The following is a 15,283-nucleotide window of genomic DNA, read 5'->3' as shown; positions in this document are numbered from 1 at the left end:
TGTGGAGCTGAGAACAACAATTCCCGTAATGCAGAGCGGCCAGCAGGACCTCGTTCACCTGCCCGGGCGACTTAGGTGGTGCTGGCCATGGCTTGGAGAGTCTGCTGCAGGCTGGGGGCCCAACTGAGGAGGCTTCCTGGACGGAGGCACGCATGGGGGCGCCGAAACATCGCTTCCTGCATAGACCGTAAGATTAAGGGGAGATGGCCTAACAGTCTGCTGCTTCGGGTTAGGACAGTCCTCTGGGGAAGAGCGGAGTTCGTTTGTTAGCTGGGGGGGGCAAATAGCCGGACTCCCTTGCCTTTAGCGGAGGTGTGGCAGGCAGATATCCAGCAGGTTGCGTTGGCCCCCGTTCGGTAATGTACCGAGAGGAAGCCACTACCGGTTGAACTCCTGCCAACTATTCTGCTTCAGCAGTTGATTCTTCCTTTTTTGCACGGAGATGCGCTGTTTGTCGGAGGAGAGGTTGCTTGCCGTTCTCAGCACGGGTGTGTGTGTTGGTTTGGGTCACGCTTCCTCTGTTGGACTTCTGTCTGCAATGACGCTATTAAGAAGGATTCTTGCTGGAGAGGGAGGTTGGTTCTGGCTTTCCAAATACAGTTGGGCCACAACTCGCAGTTGATCCCAGTCAGCATGGCCACCTGGAGATGCCACTGGGGGTTGAATCTGGGACCTTCTGCATGCAAGAAGATGCTCTGGCAGTGAGCTGCGGCTTTCCCCTTTGTTCCTCATGTGCTGAGCACCATCAGAGCAGCCAGATACATGCCCCAGTTGGCAACAAGGGTGGAGCTGAACCTGGCCTGATTTTGCAACGTCTTAAACATTCCTAAAATCTCAGGTAACTTTGAACGTGCTTCTTAGGTACCGTATATTATTAATATTATTATTAGTAGTAGTAGTTCTCCTTTCCCTCAACCGTTGCCTGTTTGCTGCTCTCTCAGCAGGATGCCTCAGTGGGAGAGATGAGAAGCAGAATCCATTCCATCAGCTCTATGAGGCCATTCCAGTTATTCATTTTAAAAAACCCATTACTTAATTTTTAACATTTGCCATCCCCCCGCCCCTTTTTCCTTCTGTGCCGTGGCTTTTGAATTCCAAGCCTGCATGCAGAAAACTTGTCTTGTTTTAGCTGATTATGTGCAAGCTGCTTCAGAAGCAAAGCAGGAATGCTCCAGACAAATAATATTGTGAGTTGGGGGCGTATCCCCAAGTCCCCTTCTAATTCCTGAACCCGGCAAGGATTTAGTTGCTGGCGTAGTCAGGCCAGTTTCTTGGTGAGATAGTGGCCTAAGTATGTCATTAAGGTAACCACGGAAGCAGCTCTGGGCCAGAGGGAAAATGGGTGCCCTCGTCCCTTAACTGTCTGGTGAGAAGGACAAGAGCTAAAATAGAGTGTGTGAAAGCGAGAATCTAGAAGCAGGCTGGGCTGCTGAGAGTCAGAGCCATGCCTGATTTCTGTTTAAATCCAAAGCTATGGACAAGGGAAGAGCAAGACCTCCTTGGGGTGTTAGTGGTGTGATCCCCTCCATCGTAGGCTCAGCTTGTGTATATGTGTAAATAAACCGTATATCATAAAGACACCACAGTCTCCACTGTCCCCAAACCCTGGGTCGGTGCCTGGAACCTCGTACTACTCAGAGATTGGGTGGCATGCAGCAATAACTATTACTTTCATTAAGCCTAAAGTGACCTATGTATTGGAGGACCTCTTCCTCCTTTTTTCCTTATCTGTGCCTTGAAAGCTTCTCCCCTTTCTTCTGCCTCCCAGCCACAGTGGGTTTGACCGAGGAGCAGAAGGAGTTCCAAAAAGTGGCCTTTGACTTTGCTGCCAAAGAGATGGCCCCCCACATGGCTGAGTGGGATGAAAAGGTGAGAAATCCACTAGGTGCGTAGATACCAGATCTGACGGCAATGCTTAAGTGCCCTACCAAGAGAGCAGGTGGGAAAAGCCTGCCGCTGTTTGCTACTGCTGATTGGTTCATTTGCTCGCTTCTGCTCGCTTCTGCTACTCACTAGGAAACATAAAATGTTAAAGGTGACCTTTCCTGGCTTCTGAGTGGTAGCGCCTGTTTATTCACGGGTAAGTTATCCTATGCTTCGAAAGGCACCTCAGTGGAGGTTTTAGTATGTATGCATCAGGTTTTACCACTTCAAAGCCATGCAGTGTTTCCTCCACATTTGTAAAAAGTAATTCCTTTTGTGTGGCAGCACCTGGAACTTTGGAACTCCCTGCCAATTGACATTAGGCAAGCACCATCATTATATTCTTTTAGAAACCTGCTGAAAACATCTGTTTTGGTGGGTCTGTCTGGACACATGGTCTGTTCTTCAATTTATGTTGGATCTGTGTGGTTTTTAAGACGTTTATAACAGTTTGAAAGTGTTTGCATAGAGTCGGAAAGGACCCCAAGGGCCATCTAGTCCAACCTCCTGCAATGCAGGAATCTCAACTAAAGCACCCAGGACAGGTGGCCATCCAACCTTAGTTCAACAACCTCCAATGAAGGAGAGTCCACTACCTTCTGAAGGGAGTCCAGTCCACTGTCGAACAGCTGTTAGCCTCAGAAAGTTCTTCCTAATGTTTAGCTGGAATCTCTCCTTTCCTGTAACTTGAAACCATTGGTTCAGAATTCCATCCTCCATGCGGCAGCCCTTTAGATATTTGAAGATGGCTCTCATAGCTCCTCTTAAGCAGCAGTTATTCTAGTAAGCCAATGATGTGGTGGGTGGGTTCACCTGCTGCTTCAAAGAAATAGTTGTCCTTGAGAAAAGGCAGAGGGGGGGGAACAAAACCTCAAGATTTGTCGAAAACCCAAATGAAGAACCGTTTCCTCTCTCTCCCTTCGCAGGAAATATTCCCTGTGGAGACAGTACGGAAAGCAGCTCAGCTGGGGTTTGGTGGGATCTATGTGCAGCCAGACGTGGGGGGCTCTGGATTGTCCCGGCTTGATACCTCCATCATCTTTGAGGCTCTGTCGACAGGCTGTGTCAGTACGACAGCTTATATCAGCATCCACAAGTGAGTAATGGGCAGCAGAAGTGCTCGGCCAGGAAGGCCACCTTAAGGCAGGGTGTCTGCATCGTGACCCCTTTTCTTGTGGTTGTCACTGCTACAGCATGTGCAATTGGATGATCGACACCTTTGGGACAGAGGAACAGAGGCACAAGTTCTGCCCATCGCTTTGCAGCATGGAAAAGCTTTCCTCCTACTGTCTGACTGAGCCAGGTGAGGGAGATTTGTTCATTTAGTTAAAAGTTTTTCATCAAACTATTATTATTTTTTTAATAATTATTTTTATTAAGGATTTTCTTGGGTTACAAAGGTAATGCAATGTCTCATTCCCCCCCCCCTCTTCCATGTAAGATTTATACACATCAATTTTGCTTATTGAGACATTATGAGGAAGGGGGGAAAGAGGTGGGTGGGATGGGGAATTGGGTGTGGTGGATTGTCAATGTTTCTGTTTTTCTTGATATGTGTAGGGGTTCGGCGTCAGCGTCATTTGCGCAGGTTCTCTGTTGTTTGTTTGTGCTTCTCTGTTGGTGAGAGAGGTCGGGATTCGTCTTAGGATGTGATTGCTCATTTGTGGTTGGCTGCGATGATCTTTAGTTTCTTGTGTGAGTGGGGAGGGAGGATGTTTAGATTAGGTTAGCCATATTGATTTGTATTAGGTTAGGTTAGCCCAGGCATCCCCAAACTGTGGCCCTCCAGATGTTTTGACCTACAACTCCCATGATCCCTAGCTAACAGGACCAGTGGTCAGGGAAGATGGGAATTGTAGTCCAAAACATCTGGAGGGCCAAAGTTTGGGGATGTCTGGGTTAGCCATTGATTGATTTGTATGCTGACGGTAAGTTTTTGTCGTTGTCTTGTTGGGCTGATGAAGGGGAACCATACTGGGGTGAAGGTGTCTTCTTCTGTTTGTCCCCGTGTCAGTTTCAGCTTACTGGTTAGTTTTTCTAGTAGGGCCGTTTCCCATACAACCTGGTACCATTGGTCCATACTTAGTCCTGACAGGTCCCTCCAGTGTCTGGCTATGATGTTTCTTGTTGCTGACAATAGGTGGATTATAAGTTCTTTGTGTTCTGAGTGAGCGTTGTTATCTTGAAATATATTTAGTAAAACCAATTCTGGGGTAATTTCTAGCACTTGCTTAGTTATCTTACAGATTTCTTGCATGGATGTCATCGAGAATGATTGGATTTTAGGGCACTCCCACCACATGTGGAGATATGTGCCTATGGAGGAGCATCCTCTCCAACATTTCGATGAGGTTCCTGAACGTATTAATGCTAGTTTCCTTGGAGTCAGGTATCATCTGTAAGTTAGTTTCAATGAGAGTTCTTTTCTTTTCATTGATATAGATTTGAAGGGGGGTTTCGACCACATTCTAGTCCATTGGGTAGGGTTTTCATCAAATTATTTTATTGATTTCCATGGGAAAGCAACAGCTGCAATGAAGAAACAGGTAAGTGTCCCCGCTCCCTCATAAAGGAGGAGGAGGAGGAGGAGAAGAAGAAGAAGAAGAAGAAGAAGAAGAAGAAGAAGAGGAAGAAGAAAGCAGTTGAAAAACTTTTGAGGATATCCAAAGTAGATGAAATTAAGAGTCCAAATGGCAGAGGACCGAAGCCACTTCAGACAGCGTTCTACAGTCTCAGGATTGCAGATGGAAGATGAGGACCCCTCCATGAATGTGCCCAAGTCTTTCAAAGCAAGCTAGTTACTGCCTCCTGCGGGAGTGAGTTCCATAGTTGAACTATGCATAGTACGAAAAAGTACTTTTTATTTTTTATTATATCAGTAAAAATCTTCCAATATTCAGCTTCCCTGGATGCCAATGAGTTCTAGTGTTATGAGAGATGGAGAGAAACTTTTCTCCGTCTACTCTCTCCATGCCATGGTTAATTTTATAAACCTCTATCATCCCACCTCTTTCTTGCTTTTTCTCTAAAAGGTCCCGAACACTGCAGCCTTTCTTCCGGGGGGGGGGGTGTTACTCCATTCCCTTGCTCACTTTGGGTGTCCTATTCTGAACCTTTTCTGGCTCTACAATACCCTTGTGGATCTGAGGTGATGAAGGCCACCCTGTGAGCACCCCAAAAAATTGGAACCCGGGCCTCTCTTGCCTGAATCTAACCCTTTATTGCTCTTCTAACTGTATCTCAGTTGCAATTGTCCGCCTCTTCTTTCCCAAACAGGAAGTGGAAGTGATGCGGCTTCCCTGCTAACTTCAGCCCGGAAGAAAGGGGACACTTACATTCTGAACGGCTCCAAGGTACCAGGCATCCTCCTCTTTGACACCCACTCTTCATCTTCGCCTCAACAAACCCTCCGAAATATTCTCCTCCTCGTGCAGAACTAACTACCTCCCCCTCCTTAGGCTATTTCGGTGCTCAAACAGTCACTGCTGCAGATGTCCAGAATGCAATATTTTCTCCCATCTGCAGTCCCTGCCCTCGCAATGCCTTCTGCACATAAATTATTTGGTTCTGAAGATTGCTTTGGGAATTCCACTTGTGTTTCTTACAGCTACCTGGCTTAAGATGGCTTTGAAAAGGGAAGTGGATAAACTTGCAGTGTGTTAGGTCAGGTGATGGTTATCCCTGCATTTCAGGAGCAGTCTTGTCTCCAGGTATGTGCTGTGGGCTAGTGGTCAGATACCTGCCAGTATCAGAGTCAGACATGCTGCTGCCTTTGCTTTTCACTCTCCTTCAGGTTGGTTTGTGTGGATTGGGCCTGGAGGAAAAGGGCAGGAGGGTCAGTGTCAAGGAAGAGAGAGGGGCCTGCTCCCTGGGAGCATCTCGCCCCATTCCCTCCAACACTTCTCCAATGAAAATAGGGATGTCGTAGGGAAAAGCGGGACATGCTGGGATCACATCAGAAATCGGGACACCTTCTCTAAATCCGGGACTGTCCCTGGAAAATAGGGACTCCTGGAGATTGCGTGTGGGATCGAACCAGGGACCTTCTGCATGCAAAACAGGTGGATACCGTCTCACTACATCCTTTCCCTACAAACCAGTGGTGTCCAAGCTTTTTCCCAAAGAGGGCCAGATTTGATGAAGTGAAGGGCTGTGGGGGCTGACCTTTTTTTTAGGATTGAAGTCGTTGAGCTTTTTTTTAGGGTTGGAGGTGTTGAGCTTCTTTTAGGATTTAAATTGTTGAGGTTTTTTCAGGATTTTACCCCAGGAAATAAACTGCAAATGGGGCCGGATTAAACCGACCAGCGGTCCAGATTAACCCCTGGAACGGACTTTGGTCATGCCTGCCACAAACAGTGGAAGAGGGCTGGTGTCTGGTGGAGGCAGGGTACTGGGTGCCTGATCCAGTGGGGTTCTTCTTAGCTCCATGTTGCCACTCTGCACTCCCTGTTTATCCTCCCTCATTTCATCTTAATCTTCTCCCCTCTCCTTTGTTCTCACTCCAGCCCTTCTCTCTTTCCTGGACCTTGCATGGCCTTGGATGCACAGGCCCCCAGGGGCAACTTCTCTGCTTCTTGAGGTTGCCTGGGCTGTGGTAGACTCTCCCTCCCCCTCCCCTCCCCTTTCTCTTGAGCCATCCTTTTTCTCGTCTCCCTAGGCCTTCATTAGCGGTGGCGGCGACACAGACCTGTACGTGGTGATGTGCCGGACAGGAGGGCCAGGCCCCAAAGGAATCTCGTGCCTGGTTCTGGAGAAAGGGACTCCCGGCTTGAGTTTTGGCAAAAAGGAGAAAAAGGTAAGCAGGTTGGGTGGGCAAGGAGGCACTCTGGGTTTTTCGGGTGTATGCGGCATTCAGGTTAAAAATATGCCACTTTTGCCACTGTGGGGACTTGCATAACCGGCCAGCCAGTATATTTTATTTATAAAAATATTTCTATATCGTATTTATCTCTCTCTATATAAATGTAGAAGGTGCATGTTTGTTATTCCACACCTTTCTCCACAACCGCTTGTCCGATCGCCCTCAACTTTGCCCACAACATCAGAGTCACATGTGGGGGTGTAACCACCCACTTACATTGACCAGATGACACACCTAGCACAGGTAGAAACCTGGATTTCTGTACAAAAAAAGTGCTCCCTCCAGTGGACATCCGGGGAAGCTGAGAAATAGAAGGCAGAAGAGGTTGCAACACAGTGCCCTCTAGCGGCGACTACACTGGTACTACAGCTAGAAAACCTTGGCCCTCTATCGGAGGCTACACTGGTACTGCAGCTACTAGGCCAAATGGAGGCTCACCTTTACAGACTAGGCCGAATGGAGGTGGGGACTCGCCTGGGTGTGGGTTGCAGGCAGGGGGGACGACTGGATAGGTCATGGATCGGGAAAGGGTGGGGGGAATCACAGGGATGAACCACAGCAACGTGTACATCATAAAAAAGAAAAGTTATTAAAACGGTTTTCAGCAATAAAAACAAAAAACCATTAAAAGTTTTTTAAAAAAAAACCAACAAGCCTTTGCGGAAGGATGGTGTTCTTTTTAATTATTATTATTATTATTTATTATTAACGTGCAGTGTTTTTTTCTAAAAAAATGTTTAGGGGTACTCTCATTTTGACTCAAGAAAATCACCATTTTATAGTTGGAATTGGGAAAAATGAAAACAGTAAATGGACAAAGGTACAGAGATTCACAAAATATTTAGGGGTGTGCGTACCTCTGCGTCCCCCCAGAAAAACAGCAATGAAAATGTGTATACTGCCCCATTCTCATAGATCTCAGGGCAGTTCACAACATAAAAATACAGCACAGTCATACCTAGGTTTGCAACCGCCTTTGTTTGCGACCGCTTCGGTTTCCGACCACCGCAGACCCGGAAGTGTTTACATCCGGGTTCCGCGGCGCTCGGATGCGCAGAAGTGATCTGCACAGCGCGTGCGTGCGCAAAAGCGCTCTATCGGTGCTTTGCGCACGTGCAGAAGCGTGCATCGGGGAGCGACCGATTCGGGGAGTGACCAGCTCCCCGGAACAGATTGTGGTTGCAAACCAAGGTATGACTGTACTAAAAAACACAAAATACATGATAAAAGAAAGAACAGAAAGAACACAATAATTCCCCCTCCCACATCACATTTAAAAGTGCACTAGATGACAGTCCTGGTTGAAGAGGAATGTTTTTGCCTGATGCCTAAAGGTGTACAACAAAGGTGCCAGCCGAACCTCCCTGGGGAGAGCATTCCACAAATGTGGAGCCACTACAGAAAAGGCCCCTTCTTGTGTTGCCAACCTTGGGACCTCTCGTGGAGGTGGCACACGAAAAAGGGCTTCAGAGGAGGATTGCAGGGTTCAGGTTGGTTCCTGGGCCCAGCAGAACAGAAATGTTTTCAGCTGGTGTCTAAAGGTTGGCAGTGAAGGCACCCCGCTGAATCTCTAGTGGCAGAGTGTCCCACAGGACTGGGCTTAAGACACAGCAGTGGCATCGGAGCACGGGAGCAAAAAGGGCTCTCCTGTTTTCCCCTCCCCTGCAGATGGGCTGGAACTCCCAGCCGACACGCGCCGTGATATTTGAGGACTGTGCCGTTCCCGTCGCTAACCGGCTGGGAGAGGAAGGAACGGGCTTCAACATTGCCATGAAAGGCTTGAATGGAGGGAGGATTAACATTGGTAAGAGCGGAAGGGAAAGTGGGAGGTTTGGGCCGCCCACGAGGGGCGGGGGGGATGGGACACCAGGGTTCCCATGCATAATGGAGTCTCCTTTCCCTTTTCTCCTGCAGCCTCTTGTTCTCTTGGTGCCGCCCATGCCTCAGTCCTTTTGGCTCGGGATCACCTTAACGTCCGCAAGCAGTTCGGGGAGCTGCTGGCTAGCAATCAGGTGACTTCATCTCGCGACAGACTGTCGCTCCTGCAGCTCGGTGGTTAGAGCCCCTGCCTTGCACACAGAAGGTCCCGGGTTCAACCCCCAGCAGCTCCAGGTCGGGTTGGGAGTGATTCCACGCCTCCTGTGGCACTCAGGACAGAAGCTAAAGCCACAGTCACACCATCCAGGCAAAGCACAATGATATCCCTAGAATCAAAGAGGCGGAAGGGACCCCCAAGGATCCTCTAGCCCAGGCACCCCCAAACTGCGGCCCTCCAGATGTTTTGGCCTACAACTCCCATGATCCCTAGCTAACAGGACCAGTGGTCAGGCATGATGGGAATTGTAGTCCAAAACATCTGGAGGGCCGAAGTTTGGGGATGCCTGCTCTAGTCCAATGCTGTCATACTGCCCACCGCTGTCCCTGTGTGGGCTCGAACTGGCAACTTTCCAGTTAACCCTGACCCATTTGCGCCTCAGATCATGGCTTCCCCCAAAGAATTATGGGAGCTGTTGTTTAAGAGTGTCAAGAGATGCTGAGAGGTCCTTATTTCGCTCACAGAGCTACAATGCCCAGAGTTGTTGAACAATTCAATCCCTCCTCCCTGGGAACTCTGGAAATTGTAGGTCTGGGAGGGGAATAGGGGATCCCCTCCCAACTCTCATCACCTTTGACAAACTCCAGTTCCCATAATTCTTTGCAAGAAGCACCAATTATTTAAAGTGGTATCGCAGTGCTTTATGATGTGAATGTGGCCAACGAGTGATCCAGCGAGGAGGGACGTAATAAGGCGCTGCCAACCGTGAACCTCACTGAGCACGACACCATCTGCACGCTGACCGGCAGCCCCTCTGCGGTGGCTTCCACACAAACGTCTGTTCCCAGCCCTACCTGCACACATGGAGTACTGAACTTGGGTCCTTTTGTATTGAAGCATTTGGCGCATCTCTTTGGGCAGGGCCCCTCGCTCCCTTGTTGGGGAGAAATGCGGGAAGAGGGCAGTCTCACAGCAGTAGGAGAAGCTAGGCTGCTTGCTGGGTTGGTCCTCTGGGTACGCCTTCACCCGTTTTGCTGCTTCTCTTTTGGCAGTACCTCCAGTTCCGGCTGGCTGAGATGGCAACCCGCTTGGTGGCTGCCCGGCTCATGGTGCGAAATGCGGCACAGGCACTGCAGGAGGGGCGTGAGGATGCTGTGGCCCTCTGCTCCATGGCCAAGCTCTTTGCCACGGATGAATGCTTTGCGGTAGGCAAATCCCCCCCCTCCAGCCCCCTTTAAAACAAAAAACATGCATGTTTACTGCAGTTGCAAAGGTGGCGCTGTTTGATTCTTCAAACGTTAAAGGCTTCTTCCTTGGTATTTAAAAGACGCCACCTCGGGAAATGATCGAGGAGTGGTAACTCAAAGTTAACGAACCCAAGGAATTGGGGAAAAGACCTCCATTGCGTGAGCTGCAGCGGCAGCTCACCCACTTTCTCTTGAGCAAGGCTGCCCAGAGAGCTCACTGGTGCTGCTGCTGTTCACCGCAGCTACTGTTGCAAGGAAGCAGCAGCAGCAGCAGCAGCAGCAGCAGCTGGGAGACAAGTACAAGGAATGGCAATTTGCAGGCTGCTGCTCCTGTTATCCAAGAAAGCAGAGCAGGAGGAGAAAAAGAAGCCAAATCTATAGATCCGACTATTCAAGTCAAGAGGAGGTTTGTGGTTTAGTGGTTAACTCACTCAACCACTAGGTCTAGTTACAGGTAGGTAGCCGCGTTGGTTTGGCATAGTCAAAACAAAATAAAAAAATTCCTTTCAGTAGCACCTTAGAGACCAACTAAGTTTGTCACTGGTATGAGCTTTCGTGTGCATGGTGCATCTGAAGAAGTGTGCATGCACACGAAAGCTCATACCGATGACAAACTTGGTTGGTCTCTAAGGTGCTACTGGAAGGATTTTTAAAATTTTGTTTCAACCACTAGGTGACAGTGTTGTATTTTAATCCAGGCTTCGGTGAATATTTGTTTAAAGGCTTTTGTATCTGCTTTCTCTCTGCTTTCGTTTTTTAAAAAAAAGACTGGTGCTTAAATTCAATAATTTATTGTCCCTGTTCTACTTTGCTGCTGCTGCCATTATATTATTATTATTATTATTATTATTATTATTATTATTATTATTATATTTATATCCCAGCTTTTCCCCAAGGAGCTAAAGGTAGTGTGCATAATCCTCCCCGATTTATCCTCACAACAACCCTGTGAGGTAGGTTGGGCTGAGAGCGAGTGACTAGCTCAGGGTCACCCAGTGAGCTACATGGCTGAGTGGGGATTCGAACCTTGGTCTCCCACATCCTAGTGTCCAGCACTCTAACCACTACACCAGGGGTTCCCAACAAAATTTTCTCGAGGACCCCTTATCGAGCCGCTATTGTGACAAGGACCCCCATTAATTCCTAATCCTAAAATTAAAAAGTGAGAGCCAAATTAAGAGTCTTTTTTATACGTTTTTTACAGTTACAACAGAGTACTCCATCAGTATACAGTTAGTTTTAATTTTCAGTTCTTAATGAGATGAGTTAAATCTGTCCTTTGAGTTCATTATTTCTGAAATATTAGGTTCCAAACTTGAAACTTTCACTCTGAAATCTGACTGCAAATCTCTACCTGCCTACTAGTCAGCAGAAAATAACTTTTGGCTCCATTAGCACCTTTTTATTAAACAATTTTGGCTGAGTGAAACATATCCAGCGCCGTGGTGCGAAGATCCCTCCGGCGCCCCCCCCCCCAAAAAAAATTCCCAAGAATTGACAACCTTTTTTAGGCGGGGGACCCCCAAAGTTGTTGACCATTTTTAGGAAAGGTTCCCAAGAGAAGAAGCTGACAAGAAGCAGCGGGTGGAAATTAGCAAATGCTAAGGAAAGAAGGGGTGAAAGAGAGAGGGAGGGAGGGAGGGAGGAGTCAGAGAAAGAAAGAGAGGGAGGGAGGGAGAGCCGCGCACAGCGCCCAAGCGGCTCTTGCTTTTCTTGCTGGTACAGCGAGCTGGGAGAAGGGACGGACTGACAGGAGCTCCCGTCCACCACCACCCCTCCCAGCTCGCAGCAAAGCAAGCGGAGCAGGCTTGGTAACTGGCAGCAGGGGGGAATGGGGCATCCCAAAAGTGTTCCTCCTGCCTTCCGTGCCTGCGTTCCAACGGAAGGCAGGCAGGGAAGGCAGGCGGCTCAGCCCGGGAGAGGCTGTTGCTTTTGCAAGCAGAGCTACAGCCTCTTCGGGGCTAGAGCGCCTGCATTCCATGGGCTTCTCCCACCCAGTCACCCCTCTGTGCAAAGGGGGCTGATTTGTAAGGCGCCCGCACTGCTCCCTCACTGACAGAGGGGGTAAGACCACCACCCCAAAAAACAGTGGCCCCCTCTCTCTCTGGGGGTGGGGGTGGGCGGTGGAATGGGGTGGGGGAGGGGAAGGCGCAGCTGCCGAGGTGAAGAGGCGACCTCGCGCCCGCTTCAAAGCCTCCCACCGGGTCCTGAATTGAGGGAGCAGGGGCGCCCAGCAGCGAGTCCGCCGCCCTCCGCCGACTCAGAAGTCTCATTGGGTCTCCTCGGAGGAGGCGGAGCCACGCCAAAAACTCCACAGAACAGCGTCTGAAGCTGCTGGCCACAGGCAGGGAGAGGGCGGGAAGGAGGCAAGCGAGCTCTGGGGCTTTCGGCGTGGCGCCTCCTCCTCTGAGGAGACCCAAGGAGACTCCCGAGTCGGCGGAGTGGATTGCTAGGGGCGCCACGCCGCGGCAGCAGTGCGTGGTGCTCCCGCTGCGCGCGCGCCGCTCAGTACGCGCATCTTGGGGAGGTGATCTTGCGGACCCCTCTGGCATAGCTCGCGGACCCCTGGGGGTCCGCGGACCACTTGTTGGGAACCACTGCACTGCACTATACCACACTGCCCTGGGCTAGGTCATCTCCTTCTGGGGACAAAGGTGGGAAACCTATTTCAGCCTGAGGGCAGCCTACCAGTGCCAGGTGTGGCCAAACCATGCATATACACTAGTTCTTCTCGTGCAGATCTGCAACCAAGCCCTGCAGATGCACGGGGGCTACGGGTACCTGAAGGACTACGCAGTGCAGCAGTTTGTACGAGACATCCGTGTGCACCAGATTTTGGAAGGTGAGTTGTGTAGGGTGCTGCCCTGCAGCCTTGGCTGCTGCCTGCCTCATTCCAGTGACTGCATGCAGAAGGAATCTGCTTCAGTCCCTGGCATCTCCAGGTAGGCCCAAGATTGTTCCCCCTTGAAGCCCTGGAGAGCTGCTGTCAGCCAGTGTAGTGTATGTCAACCTTGGGTTACCCAGATGGGACTACAATTCCCATCATCCTTGACCAGGGCGAGACTGGTTGGGGATGATGGGAGTTGTAGTCCAGCACCAGGGTGAAGAACACAGGTGCAGACAACACGGATCAGTGGTCTGAACTAGGTGTAATCTATGTCCCAAGATTCCTATGTTGATGGTTCACTGCAGCCCCTGCTCTCCAGTTTTCCGTTTATGTTGAGACCCACATTAATGTTCATTAACTGCTAAGCTACGATGAGCTAATCGCAGAATGGCTTCACCAATGTCTCCCACTTGCACGGGTCGGTCACTTCTGATGGTGTGACCTGTGGGAACTTGGTCCCAAGTTAACAAATGGCTAGGAAACCTTCTGCTTTTTAAAATCAACATAGGGAAGATAGGAAGCTGCCTTATATGGAGGCAGGCCATTGGTCCATCTAGCTCAGTACTATCTACACTGACTGGCAGCACCTCTGCAAGATTTCAGGCAGGGAGATCCCCAGGAAATGCCATTGGATATTAAACCTGGGACCTTCTGCATGCAAAGGGCATGCTCTACTCCTGAGCTACATCCCTTTCCCTGGGTAGGATATTGCGGTCATAAGCAGGTAGTGCCTGCATACTTTCAACCTTTGCATCCATGAGGACTATAAACTTGCTTGCATTATCTATGGAAGGAAGAAAACTGGGGTTCTTAGAATTCCCCATCTGCGTCTAGATCCCCAGCACTTACAGTGCATGCACCAAATACACACAGTTCTGTGATTTGCTAACAAATACCTCTCTCTCTCTCTCTCTCTCTCTCTTTGTCCATCTGTCTGTCTGTCTCTCTTTCATCTGGCTTCACTGGCCATAAGGTACTAACGAAGTGATGAGGATGATAGTGGCCAGGAATTTGCTACAGGCATAGTGTCAGGAGCTGGTCTTCAGACTCTTGCTTTGCTGGATTTGAAACGAGAGTTTGGAGGAGAGTTTTCTTTTTCACCACCAGCACTCCACCCACCCACCGATCTCTGCCCCAATGGGCACGGCTCAAAACCCACCATGTGGCAGTCGGTGCCTGACAAGAAAGGCCACAAGGATGGTGAATTGCACAGCCTTTGCCCCCTAAAGGCCAGCTGCAGTCCCGTTTCTCTGCTCCTCCAAAAGAAAGGCGGCACTGGCCGAAACTGAACAGCCTGCATCCTCTCCAGCATTTCAAGTTAGCTCCCAATTCCTGAAGGCGGGAGCTACAGTCTTGATGGGCTTTGATACCAAGAGCCTTGCAATGCGGATGGGCAGAAGGAAGAGGAAATCAGTGCTGGGTTTCGCACAGGTTGGGGGAAAAGGGATAATTTTGTTACATCCTTATTTCCTGGAGATTACACTTTTTCCCCAGGGGGAAACCACAAAGGCCATTTAAGCCTTGCCTTTTCCTTCAAGACACAGGTCCTCTTTTTTTAGGTTAAGTTGGCAGGTGAGGAGGAGCTCTCTCCTCTCTTGCTAAATCAGGGGTGGCTAAATCCAGATGTTGCTGACATCAGCACCAGTCAGCATAGCCATTGGTCAGGGTCCAGGGATGATGGAAGTTGTAGTTCTGCAATATCTGGAAGGCCACAACTTAGCCCCCCCCCCCCCGTAGTAAACCCAAAGGAGCGGGAAACTGCAGCCTTCCATAGCGCTCATTATTCCTGGCCATGCTTGCTAGAGCTGATGGAAGTTGGAGTTGGTAGTCCTACAGGTTCCCCATATCTATTAAACCCCACGGCAATCCCCTCAATTTCCACCAAAGCTCGCTCTGTCTCCCACCATCGTTCAGATGGTGCTAATCCTCTTCACCATCAGATCATTTGGGCTGCAGCAAGAAAGCCTTTTGACGCACAACAGGGTCTCAATCTGGCAATTTCCAGCGGGCCGATAGCACAAAGAGTGTATAGAGTGCTGATCCGGGTCATTTTCTTTTACTACTCCATGCTGGAATCAATAAATTGCTGTTTCTAACTTGGTTTGCATTGTCATTTCCACACACACCCCTTATTTTTTTGGTTAAGAACACAATCCTGCCAATGTGCCTTTTGCTGCTTTTTCCTGTGCCTCAGCATTGCAAGGCTGGCAGATTGAGGTGGTCCTCAGGTGGAGTGGTGTTGGGAAGGAAGCAGGGATGAGAGGCCACTTTGCATTACGTAGGTTTCTCAATGACATCGGAAGGACCTGTGCAGGCGAGTGCCCTCCAGA

The 15,283-nt window shown here is 49.5% G+C and overlaps 1 protein-coding gene across 2 annotated transcripts; it reads left to right on the top strand.

Annotated features, from left to right (window-relative positions):
* Nucleotides 1-48: 48 nt before the first annotated feature.
* Nucleotides 49-15,049, top strand: ACAD8 (acyl-CoA dehydrogenase family member 8). Of its 2 annotated transcripts, none has more exons than XM_060268383.2 (11): nucleotides 49-187; nucleotides 1,769-1,869; nucleotides 2,850-3,019; nucleotides 3,117-3,226; nucleotides 5,200-5,276; nucleotides 6,581-6,718; nucleotides 8,453-8,588; nucleotides 8,699-8,796; nucleotides 9,872-10,024; nucleotides 12,806-12,908; nucleotides 13,927-15,049. In XM_060268383.2, the coding sequence occupies exons 1-11, from the start codon at nucleotides 88-90 to the stop codon at nucleotides 13,977-13,979; spliced, it is 1,239 nt and encodes a 412-aa protein (XP_060124366.1). In that variant the 5' UTR covers nucleotides 49-87; the 3' UTR covers nucleotides 13,980-15,049. The 2 variants fall into 2 exon arrangements, with proteins under 2 accessions (XP_060124366.1, XP_060124367.1); XM_060268384.2 differs by lacking the exon at nucleotides 49-187 and adding an exon at nucleotides 442-838.
* Nucleotides 15,050-15,283: the final 234 nt, after the last annotated feature.

Source organism: Zootoca vivipara, chromosome 14 (assembly GCF_965207765.1).
Source record: "Zootoca vivipara chromosome 14, rZooViv2.hap1.1, whole genome shotgun sequence".
Lineage (NCBI taxonomy): Eukaryota > Metazoa > Chordata > Lepidosauria > Squamata > Lacertidae > Zootoca > Zootoca vivipara.
The sequence above is the reverse complement of the archived record's forward strand: the minus strand, read 5'-3'. Positions and strand labels throughout refer to the sequence as shown.